This window comes from Crocuta crocuta, unplaced genomic scaffold (genome assembly GCF_008692635.1).
Source record: "Crocuta crocuta isolate KB4526 unplaced genomic scaffold, BGI_CrCroc_1.0 scaffold267, whole genome shotgun sequence".
Lineage (NCBI taxonomy): Eukaryota > Metazoa > Chordata > Mammalia > Carnivora > Hyaenidae > Crocuta > Crocuta crocuta.
Genome location: NW_027531899.1, coordinates 560,083 through 571,543, shown reverse-complemented (window position 1 = coordinate 571,543; position 11,461 = coordinate 560,083). Strand labels below are relative to the sequence as shown.

At 60.9% G+C, this 11,461-nt stretch overlaps 1 protein-coding gene across 1 annotated transcript in view; it reads left to right on the top strand.

Moving 5' to 3' along the window:
* The window catches only part of LTBP4 (latent transforming growth factor beta binding protein 4), a 28,114-nt gene that overhangs the window by 5,543 nt on the left and 11,110 nt on the right, over positions 1-11,461 (top strand). The window contains exons 8-23 of the mRNA XM_077773616.1: positions 3,382-3,573; positions 3,756-4,003; positions 4,080-4,182; positions 4,580-4,654; positions 4,751-4,873; positions 5,413-5,577; positions 6,152-6,298; positions 6,411-6,518; positions 7,102-7,233; positions 7,316-7,441; positions 8,098-8,223; positions 8,716-8,958; positions 9,445-9,570; positions 9,659-9,778; positions 10,715-10,843; positions 11,051-11,176. Coding sequence (XP_077629742.1) covers positions 3,382-3,573; positions 3,756-4,003; positions 4,080-4,182; positions 4,580-4,654; positions 4,751-4,873; positions 5,413-5,577; positions 6,152-6,298; positions 6,411-6,518; positions 7,102-7,233; positions 7,316-7,441; positions 8,098-8,223; positions 8,716-8,958; positions 9,445-9,570; positions 9,659-9,778; positions 10,715-10,843; positions 11,051-11,176 — 2,289 coding nt within the window. The remainder of the gene's footprint in view (positions 1-3,381; positions 3,574-3,755; positions 4,004-4,079; positions 4,183-4,579; positions 4,655-4,750; positions 4,874-5,412; positions 5,578-6,151; positions 6,299-6,410; positions 6,519-7,101; positions 7,234-7,315; positions 7,442-8,097; positions 8,224-8,715; positions 8,959-9,444; positions 9,571-9,658; positions 9,779-10,714; positions 10,844-11,050; positions 11,177-11,461) is intronic.

The window sequence follows — 11,461 nt, the reverse complement described above, 5'->3', positions numbered from 1 at the left end:
CCGCCGTGTGCGGCCTGCGCTGCGTCCATGGGCCCACCGGCTCCCGCTGTACCCCGACCTGCGCGCCCCGCAACACCACCAGCGTGGACAGCGGCGCGCCCGGCGGGGCGGCCCCGGGGGGACCCGGCTTCCGCGCCTGTGAGTGCGGGGTGGTGGTCCCGAGGGAGGGGTTCCCAGGGGGAGGAGGATCCCCGGGGATGGGAGAGACAGTCCCCCAGGAGAGGGAGCCCAGATTCTGTGTACAGTAGTGTTGGGGGATCCCTGGGGTATTAAGGAAGAGAGACTTAAATTCCTGGCTTTCGGGGTTGAGTCTTGAGGGTCCCCGATTTTGCAAGCAATGAGGGTTCGCAGGGACCTGTGGCGTTCCACGTGAGGAGACTGGGGCCGGCTTTCATGCCTTTGAATCGAAGTGGGGGATACCAGAATTGAGGGGCCTGGGAGCTTTGCGGAAGGGAGCTCCAATGCTGAGCTTGTAAGGAGTCCCTGGAGACTAAGGGAGAGTTTCAGGGCCCTGAGGGGTGTCCCAGTTTCTGTATCTTTGGGTGGGAGGGATTAGGAAAGGATGGGAGTGCCAGTGAGGAGGCGGATTGGGGCGAGGAAAGTTGATCAGAAGAGCTGAGAGGGAAAGGGACCCTAGAAGAAGGGGCTCTGCAGGACCCTGAGTTGCAAGGGTCGCACGTGGGAGAGAAACCCAAATAGGAGGCCTAGCGGAAGGGGCGCCCCCTGGGGGCAGAGGGGACAGGAGGGTGTGCACCAGGCACCCCTACAGAGGTGGGGAGGACGGTCACCTGTTGGCCCCAGGGCACAGGGATGGCCAGCCTCTCCGGGTCGGGGCCTACCTGCCCCCAACCTCAGAGGCCCTCTGGAGTGGGGAGTGGGGGCCCCTGGCTCTGAGAACTCGCCCAGCCTGGCCCCTAGCCAATCCAGCCCTGGCCGGCGTGAGCTCATCTCCCGCCTGAGCCCCCGCCCGCTGCCACTCCCTCCCTCCTCCCCTTCCTCCCTCCTGCCTACACTCCCTCCCGGCCCAGCCCCAACGCGCCCGTGCCAGGCGCCGTGCCCAGGCGGGTGCCAAGCCCCTGGAGGCACAAGAGGGGCATGTGAATGGGGGCTGACCTCGGCAGAACCCCAGTGTCCTCAGCTCCTTATTCCTCCAGAGGCGTGGGGCATGGCGTTGGCCGTGCCCATGTAGCAATACGTCCTGGGTGTGGGAGCCCCAAAGGAGCTGGGTGGGGGGCCAGCATTCAGACCAAGAGAAGGCGGAGTAACGCCGGTGGAGGCTGGGAAATGCCCTGAGACCTAGCTGGATTACCATGCCTGCCAGCAGAGACCCTTCCTATTTTGGAATCTTGATTCCTAGTTAAGCCTCTCCTGCGACTCAATTAAGGACGCTTATTAGGGCACTCTGGAGTCCTGGCCTGACTCCCCTAACTAGGGGAGCCCAGAGTCTCAGCCTTCAGACCCTAAGCCTCCTCTCCACCCCTATCAACAGACTCCAGAGACCAGCCCCTCCAGTAAAGTTCCCTCCCATTCTTCTGATGTAATCCCCCAAACCGTGCCCCTTACTCCGTACTTCCCACAGAAACCCTAGATTACAGACCCTATGTAGTGATAACTCCACTCCCCAGCTGAATTCTCTCCACAAAACACTACCATGCTCTTATATTTCCAACTGAGTGCCATCAGAGTCCCCGATTCCTGGCTTTCCAAAGCCTGCTTTTCTAGCTGACCCCCGCCCCCAGGAACTTCTGATCCATCTATCTTCGGAGAACCCCAGAGTTGGTCTTGATCGGCTGATTCTCACAAGAAGACTCTCCGCAGACACTGTGATCCCCCCCTAGGCAGCCATCAATCCAAAGACTTGGGCACCTAATCCCTTAGCTGAGAGGGGATGGGCGAGCCACAGTATCTTAGAATCTTCCCAGACGGCTGAGGCTCTTGTGTGCTGGGGACTCCCAGGGAATCCCATTTCTCCATGTAAATCCTTTTCTCTGCACCCTCAAACTAGCTGTCCCCTAGAAGGCACTAGAGTCCTGTTTTCTGGGTAACTCTTCCCAAAAGGATTTAACGGACTTCTGTTGAAAGGGAGCTTCAGTTTTCTCTGAGCTAGGTTCTCTTTCTTAAGAAACCTTAAGCCATCTTTGAATCCCAGAGTACTGCACTCTCTCTGATCTCCTTCCAGGAGTCCAAGTCTCTTTACCCTTCTAAATTGAAGGGGCTCCCTCCACGCTTTGCCTCTCTCCAGTGTGTGGCTCAGTATCCCACACACGCCTTCCTGGACGGCCCCAACCGCCTGCCCCCTTCCTCCCCTCCGCACAGCTGTCTCCAGCTGTTCTCTGCAGCCCCGGGGGAGAAAGGGAGGGGGTGCCCTCGCAGGATACGTCCGGCCTTCTTTGGCTCAGCGGGCTCGGGGCTCCCCAAGGGTCCGGAATGCGGAGCCGCCGCCCTACCCCCGCCGCACCCCTCTCTTTGTTTACCCCGCCGCACAGCTGGCAGTGCCCCGCCCAGAGGTGGCCTGGGGCCCAGCGAGGGCGCGCAGAGGGGAGAGAAGGCGCGTTCCCGTCGCAGCCCCGCCCCCGGGCTACAGGAGGCGGGAAGGCAGAGCTAGAACTCTGGAGCGGGAGCCGGAGGGGAGGTGGGCGGAGACAAAGCTTGGTGGGTGGGGCTAGGAGGCCCAGAGAGCCGAGGAGGTGGGGCGGGAGGAGCGTGGGGCGGGAGGAGCGTGAGCCGGAGAGCTCGGGGAAATCGGCGTGAGGAAAGGAAGGTGGGCGGGGCTAAAGGCACAGGTTAAACACCTAGATAGGCGAGCTTTAGACTCCCGCGGATAGAAGGTAATGTGGGCTAGGCGCTTAGAAGGGGAGGCATAGCCAGTGGGCGGAGATTGAGTGTCGGGGACCCGGCCTGACGGGATGTGAGCGTGCCGAGAATGCCAAAGAGAGAGTTGGGAGACGGGGGTGGTGTCAGGGGGGTGGCCAAAACGTCGTTTTAGGCAATGGAAGAGACCAGCGTCGGGTCTGCGTAGCTAGAATAGCAGAAGATCCAGCCTGACGAGGAGATGGGCGGGGCTCAGTGCTAAGGAAAGAACTAGAGTGGACGCGGCTGAGCCAATGGGCGGGGACAGCGCGGCCTGGGTGGGGCTGGAACACGGTGGACTCAGCCTCAAAGTGGGGCTCGAGAGGAAGGGCGGAGTGACCTGAAAGTGAAGAGTCGGAGGGCGTGGTGAACTGACCCAGTGGGGGGAGCTCTACAAGAGGGCTGTACGGCTGGACCCAGCCAATGCAGGTGGCCAGGGTTGGTGGGGGTGACAGGACAGCTCAAAGCCGAGCGCCTTACAACTACTAGGTGATGACGTTAGGGACTGAGTTAGCCTCTCTCTCACCGCAGTCCTGTGTCCCTTGATCTGTCACAACGGCGGTGTGTGCGTGAAGCCTGACCGCTGCCTCTGTCCCCCGGACTTCGCTGGCAAATTCTGCCAGCTGCATTCCTCGGGCGCCCGGCCACCGGCCCCGGCCATGCCAGGTCTCACCCGCTCGGTGTACACCATGCCACTGGCCAACCACCGCGACGACGAGCACGGTGAGGAGGGTGCGGCCAGGGTCCCCTCTGATCCCTCTGTCCACTACCTCGCCGATTCTCTGCCCCCCCATCTTTCCTGCCTTCTCCTGAGTACCCTTCTCCAGCGCCCCTTCCGCCATTCCTAGTCCCAGTCCGTAAGGACCCGAGTAGACACCCCTCTGCCCCGCCGTGCCTCCCTCCAGGCGTGGCGTCCATGGTGAGCGTCCACGTGGAGCACCCGCAGGAGGCGTCCGTGGTGGTGCACCAGGTGGAGCGCGTGTCCGGCTCTTGGGAGGAGGCGGACGCCGAGGCAGTGGCGCGGGCGGAGGCGGCGGCGCGGGCGGAGGCGGCGGCGCCCTACACGGTGCTGGCACAGAGCGCGCCGCGCGAGGACAGCTATTCCGATGCCTCGGGCTTCGGTTACTGCTTTCGGGAGCTGCGCGGAGGCGAAGTGAGAAGAGGCCGGTGGGGAGGGGCCCGCAGCGTGCCACCACGCGGGGGCGCGCTCACCCAACGCTTTTCCGCAGTGTGCGTCCCCGCTGCCCGGGCTCCGGACGCAGGAGGTGTGCTGCAGAGGGGCAGGCTTGGCCTGGGGCGTTCACGACTGTCAGGCCTGCTCGGAGCACCTGGGTAAGCCCCAGGGCGTCCCTGAGGTGCTCGGAGCTGGGGAGAGGTGATAACCCCGTGGCTCCTGGTCCCCTGCCTATAGACAAACCCTGTGCACAAATTCTAGCCACACGTACCCTGTCGTGGTGATCATTTCCAGTCTACAGCTTTCCATACCGCTCGGGTACCGCCCACTCCACTTTCTAACTTTGTTTGCTCTGTTCTCACCCCACTCTTTATGACATGGCCCCACCCCTACATTTCTGGAACTTCCCGTGTTGCCTTCTGCCCCGACCGCTTACCTCAGGCTCGCCCTGCACTCGAGCCGCGCACCTCTTATAATCCCTCTCATCCCTTTTTTGTCCCCGCCCATCTATTTTCGCTCCGCCCACCCTGGCCCACCCCCCTCTTCTCTCCACAGGGATTTCCGACCGAGTGGGCACCCCAGATGGCCCGTGTCCAACCGGCTTTGAAAGGGTTAATGGGTCCTGCCAAGGTGAGCGGAGGCAGGAGTGAGAAGGGCTTGGCTCTAGGAGCTGGGCTGGCAGGGAGCTCATCCCTGATGCCCCTGAGCCCACTGCATTCCTCTTAGATGTGGATGAGTGCGCGACCGGCGGGCGCTGCCAGCATGGGGAGTGTGCAAACACGCACGGCGGGTACACGTGCGTATGCCCCGACGGCTTCCTGCACGACTCGTCCCGCAGCAGCTGCATCTGTGAGCCACGGGAGAGGGTTGAGGGTGGATCGCCCGCCTGTCCACCCTGCCCTCAGACCCCACTCCAGAGCATCAGAGCATCCCTGGGTCTTTAATTCCCTTAGACTCCCCAGACTCCCAGGTCCCCTCAGTCACTCTTATTAGACCTCCCCCCCCATCAGAATGTCTCGGACTCTTACACACTCTCAGACTCCCTGCACCTTCTTCAGCCCCTCAAAGAACTCCTCAAACTTTTAGATCCATATCCTTTCAGATCTTCAGACTTGCTTCAGCTTTTCTCAGGGCCCCCAATCCCGTCATCTCCCTGGATCACCGGACCTTCTGCGGATCCTGAGATCCTTCTTGGATTCTCTCATTGCCGCCTCAGGCCCTAAACCTTTCACACACCTCCAGACCCCTCACCTCTCCTGAATGGCCTTTTCACACCTCTTTTGAATGACCTTTACACCCCCCAACCCCTCCCCGGGACCACCCTGCTGTCTCCCCGCTCCACTGGCAAGCCCACCCTGAAGAATTTCCTCTGTCCCTCCCCCCCCCAGCCCAGCACGTGATCTCAGAGGCCAAAGGGCCCTGCTTCCGCGTGCTCCGCGATGGTGGCTGCTCGCTGCCCATTCTGCGCAACATCACCAAGCAGATCTGCTGCTGCAGCCGCGTGGGCAAAGCCTGGGGTCGAGGCTGCCAGCTCTGCCCACCCTTCGGCTCAGGTGAGCGCCTCCTGCCTGGCCTATCTCTAGACGTGACTCAACACCGAGCTTTCTCTAGGGCCTTGCCCCGAGGTCCTCAGAACCTCAGACTGGACTCCGCCCAGGTTCGATGACACCTTTGGCCACACCCATCCCAGAGACAATCCCCGCCCAGCATCACCCCCAGCCTTGACTACCCCTGGCCTTTGAGATACGCTGCCTGCCCTGCCTTGTCCCCAAGCTTTGGCCAAGTTCGGAGTTCCGGAGACCCTGCCTTCAGCGTCCCCTCCCCAGACATGCCCTTCCTTCCAGAGATGCTCCCCTGGCAATGGAGCTTCTGCCTAAAAGCCAGACCAGATCCCACCCTCAACCCCTGTCCCAAATAGGGAAAAACATCTTTGGTCCCCCTCTTACCTTCAGGGGCATCCCATTCTTTGGCCACTGTACCACCCTAAACCGACATCCAACCCAAACTCCTGACACACACCCAAGCCAAGCCTTGCCCCCAGTCAAGGCCAGATTCTAGACTCCTCTCTCATTCCCTTCTGCTTTCATGCCCTCTCCCTGCCCCCCTCCCTCACTTTCTTGTTCCTAGAGGGTTTTCGGGAGATCTGTCCGGCTGGCCCTGGCTACCACTACTCGGCCTCTGACCTCCGCTACAACACCAGACCCCTGGGCCAGGAGCCACCCCGAGTGTCCCTCAGCCACCGGGTTCCACCCTCCACCTCTCGGCCACCCACAGGTGAGCTGGTTTCTGGAGGAAGAGATGTCATCTCCAAGGGGCTGCCCTGGCCTCATAAGGAGGGGGACACCCAAATCCAGATCTCCGCTCGCTGATACCCCTTTTTTACCAGGCTTTCTGCCCACACACCGTCCAGAACCCCCACATGAGCCCAGGCCGGGCCCTGAGCTTCCCCTACCCAGCATTCCTGCCTGGTCTGGTCCTGGGATCCCTGAATCAGGTGCAGTAGAGGGGATTGAGGGCATTGATGGGGGTATCACAGTCAAGGGTTCTAGGGGGGAGCTCCTAGTGAAGATTCCAGGCTAGGGGTATTACAGCCAGAGGCCTTAAGGAATATGTGGGAAGACAGAAAGGTTTGGAGAGCCAAGTGTCGGGTAACATTAGGAGCTGGTGTCAGGCCTGGGTTCAAGTTCTCTGTTGACTGCACAAGTCATTTAACCTCTCTGAGCCTCAGTTTCCTTATCTATAAAATGAGGACCATTGTGAGGATTCACTCAACTATCCCTGAAGAGTCAGCCACTAAGTAAGTGCTCAGTTAATGTTAGACAATTATTTTGCACCCAGAGGGCACTAAGAACATATCTCTGGCAGAGGACTGGAAAGCAAATATTCAGAAATGGAGACTTTGGGGCAGCAATAAGGGGAATGCAGGCAGAGGATCTGATAAGTCCCATAATAGAGGAGAGGAGGGTCAGAGGTGGAAGGCTGGGGTGGGGAGAGGCAGAGGATCTGAGGGAACGGTCCGGGGATGAAAGGAACACAGGATTCAGAGATGGGGGAACCCTGGCTGACTGGCCCCCTAGGTCCCTCTGCGGGCGTGTGTCAGCGCAATCCCCAGGTCTGCGGCCCAGGACGCTGCCTCCCCCGGCCCAGTGGCTACACCTGCGCTTGCGACTCCGGTTTCCGGCTCAGCCCGCAGGGCACACATTGCGTCGGTGAGCCTGGCAAAGGGGGTGGACGGAGGCGGGGCGGGGGTCTCTGCCAATCACCCCCTGACCAGCCCTTCCTTACCCTCAGATGTGGACGAATGCCGCCGCGTGCCCCCGCCCTGTGCCCCCGGGCGCTGTGAAAACACGCCAGGCAGCTTCCACTGCGTGTGCGGCCCGGGCTTCCGAGCCGGCCCGCGGGCTACCGAGTGCCTGGGTGAGAAATCCGCCCNCCGCCCTCCCTGCGGCCCCACCCCTGCTTCTTCCCCGCCCAGCCGGCTTTTCCCGACGGGGCGGGTCCCTGCTGTACCAGTACCAGTACCAGTACCCGACTCCTTCCCCGACCGGGTCCCGCGGCGCTCCTCCTTTGGCCCCGCCCCCTCCATATTCCGAACTAGCTCCCGCCTTCCCTCAGGCCCCGCCCGTGTCTACAGCCGCGGCCACCTAGCACCTGACTCCTGATTCCCACCCTGCCGCACCGGGGCGCCGTACTCTAAACTCCCCTTCCTTGGTTCGGTCCGCATAGCCGCCCTTCCCTCCACTGTCCTGCCTAGATCCTGCCTTTCCCGAATTGTCCCCCTCACGGTTCCCCTCTACGCCTCTGCCCTGGCCAGCTCCCCAGACCGCGTCTTGCCTTCCCTTCCTACCTGCCCTGCCCCCCCATCCCCCCTCCTTGCCCGCCTACGCCCCAAACCTGTCCATTCCTTGCTCTCTGTACTGCCCCGGCTCGTGTCACAGTCGGGTCCAGGCCCAAGTTTGGCTCCGCCCCTGCCCTCCCTTCATCCCATCCTCCATGAGCCCTTTGAGGGCGGGCGTGAGGGGAGTGAGGGGGAGTGTCTGCCCCGGTCTCAACCTCCGGCTTTGTGACTACAGACGTGGACGAGTGCCACCGCGTGCCGCCGCCGTGTGACCGCGGGCGCTGCGAGAACACGCCGGGCAGCTTCTTGTGCGTGTGTCCCGCTGGGTACCAGGCTGCTCCCCACGGAGCTGGCTGCCAGGGTGAGGAACTGACAGGCTCCGAGGGGAAGGGGATGTGCGGGGAAGGGTAGAGCGGCAGTGCTGACGGATGGAGAAACTGAGCAATGAAGCAGGGGGAGNGGGGGCAGGTTCTGAGAACCAGACACGCAGCCTGATGGCTGTAGAGACCGAGTGACATGGAGAGACCAAGTAATCGAAAACAGAAAAGCTGAGTCATTGAGGATGGAGAGGCAGAGGGGTGGAGGATGGAGATGTCAGTTCTGGGGGAAGGGGTAGAGTTTCGGAGAACAGGGCAGAAAGAAGCCGATTGATGCTGACTAGAGTTCTAGGAGGTGGACAGGAAGCTTGGGATTGAAAAGGTAGAGGGATGTAGGATGGTGAATTTGAAGAATGGGGGTGCAGAATGAGACAGACAAGGAGGCAGAGTGATTGATGGAGGTCAAGGAGACAGAGTGGAGCACAGAGGCGTGGGGGACATGACGGTGTGACTCTGGGCCCCTTACCCCGGGACAGATGTGGACGAGTGCACGCAGAGCCCAGGCCTTTGTGGCAGAGGGGTCTGTGAGAACCTGCCCGGCTCTTTCCGCTGTGTTTGCCCGGCTGGCTTCCGGGGCTCGGCGTGTGAGGAAGATGTGGATGAGTGTGCCCAAGAGCCACCGCCCTGTGGGCCAGGCCGCTGTGACAACACGGCTGGCTCCTTCCACTGTGCCTGCCCTGCTGGCTTCCGCTCCCGAGGGCTGGGGGCCCCGTGCCAAGGTGAGTCCCTGGTGCTGAGTCCAAGCCCGCTTCACCCCCATTTGCTGTGGGGACTGGAGAGAGACATGGTTGGGGGACAGAGAGGCAGGGTGATGGGGCGTGGTGACGGAGGACGGGGCAGAGGAGTGGAGGGGGTGAGGAGGGTCTGATATACGTCTTCTCCCCCTTTCTGCAAATATGAGGGTGGTCTCCCTTCCTCCTCCTTTTGGGAGTGGTACTCTCGTGCTTGTGAGACTCCTGGGGAGGGGACAACTCTGAGGTGGGGGGGGCAACATGCAGGAGGTGGTGCCCTAGCTTCGCCCTGGTGGCTGGAGAGACCATTAATGGGGAAACAGGGAAGGAATCTGTCCTCTTGGGAGATGAGAGGAGCCTGGGCAAAGTCCAAGGTCCAAAGTCCAGACTGCAGTGTTGAGGCAGGTGGTGATGGCAGTGGGGATGTTTGGGTCCAGGCCCCTTTGTCAGCCTCACTGATCCCCTCTGCCCCAGATGTGGACGAGTGTGCCCGTAGCCCCCCGCCCTGCGCCTATGGCCGGTGTGAGAACACGGAAGGTAGCTTCCAATGTGTCTGCCCCACTGGCTTCCAGCCCAACGCTGCCGGCTCCGAGTGCGAGGGTGAGGCCGGGGAGGGAGGGAGGCATGCGGATGGGTGAGGGGGGCTTTGGGCTTCTCCTTCAAGGCCACCTTCTCCCCTGTCCCCCAGATGTGGATGAGTGTGAGAACCACCTGGCATGTCCTGGACAGGAGTGTGTGAACTCACCGGGCTCCTTCCAGTGCAGGGCCTGTCCTGCTGGCCACCACCTGCAACATGGCCGATGCACTGGTGAGACCAAGCCCTGGCTATGACCTTAGACCTGCATCATGACCTCTGACCTGGCCCATTACCTCCTGACCTGGACCTCAGGTCCAGGCTTCTCTGGAGCCTCAGGCTTCTCTGGAGCCTGACCCTCAGAGTCTGACTGTGATTCTTGACCTAGATTATGGTCATAATCTGATCCCTATTGCAATTCCTGGCCTGCACCACCACCCTTGACCTTGAATGTAACTTCTGAGTCTGTGGCCCATCAACCCTCAACTTGACTGTGACATTTGACCCTAACCATTACCCCTACTGATAAACCATCACTACAGCCCTGTTAGTAATTGTAACCCTTCTGATTCTGACTGTCCCTTGACCCTGAATGGGACCCATGACCCCTAAACTTGACTGTGACATTTGACCTAACCATTACTCCTGACCATAACCCTTGACTCTCTGTGACCTTTGATCTTGTCTCTTTCATTGACCCTGGCTATTCTCAGAATATCTTCCCTGGGGTATTGGGTTCATGATCCTTGACCCTGATCCATGACTAAGAGGCAGAATTCTGGACCCTGACTGTTACCCCTGACCTGAATTGGTCTCAGATTCCAGTCACTGACTCTGATCCCTGATTCAACAGAATGCCATCCAGACATCCTGGTTTATAATACTTGACCTCTTCTCCTAATTAATTTCTGACCCCAGTCCTTGTCCAGAGTCCCTTCACTGACTCCAGGATCCTGGCACAGGGAGTTCTCAGAAAACCTGACCCACAGGACCCCCAGTTATGGTTGCCAGAATCAGGGAATCTTGGTCTCCCCACCCACTCCCGCCTTGGATCTTTCAGCTCATATCCAACCCAAGACACTACCCACCAACTTCTGAGAGCCTTCTGCCACAAGGGGATCCGTCCAGTGTCCTTAGACCGGACCCCTTCTGAAACCCCTGTTCCCACAGATGTGGACGAGTGCAGTTCGGGTGCCTCCTGCGGTCCCCATGGCCACTGCACTAACACCGATGGCTCCTTCCGCTGCAGCTGCGCGCCGGGCTACCGGGCGCCCTCCGGCCGGCCTGGGCCCTGCGCAGGTGGGCAGGGTGGGGAGAGGGCGGGGCGAGGACCCGAGAGCCTGGGGGTGGAGTCTGGGCTCCTGCACAAAGCCTGATGGGCAGGTAGAAGCTGGACTAAAGGGCTGTGGGTGGGGCTTAGAAACCGGCCCTCTGGGGTGTGGCTTGGGGGCGGAGTTGATGCTTCTTGGGCCCTGACCCCGCAGCCCTATTTCTCCCGTACCCTAGACGTGAACGAGTGCTTAGAGGGAGACTTTTGCTTTCCCCACGGCGAGTGCCTCAACACCGACGGCTCCTTTGCCTGCACTTGTGCCCCTGGTTACCGGCCCGGACCCCGCGGAGCCTCTTGCCTCGGTCCGTATCTAGGCTGGGCCTGGACCGGGAAAGGGTGGGCTTTCACCCAGAAAATCGGGACGGGGAGAGGGCGGAAGGCGGCGCTTTAAGTTTTGGACTGAGGTCTCAAAGCGTCAAAGCCGGCCTTGCGGAGCCTCCTGGCGTCGGCCGGGGAGGGGCGGGGTTTGGAGGAGAAAAGGCGGAGTCGGGATAAACTGCTCCGTGATCGGAAAGGACAGGGCCTGAACGCGTCAGAGGGGTGGGGCTTGCAGAGAAAGGAGGAGCCTAAGGCAGGCGGGGGAGGAC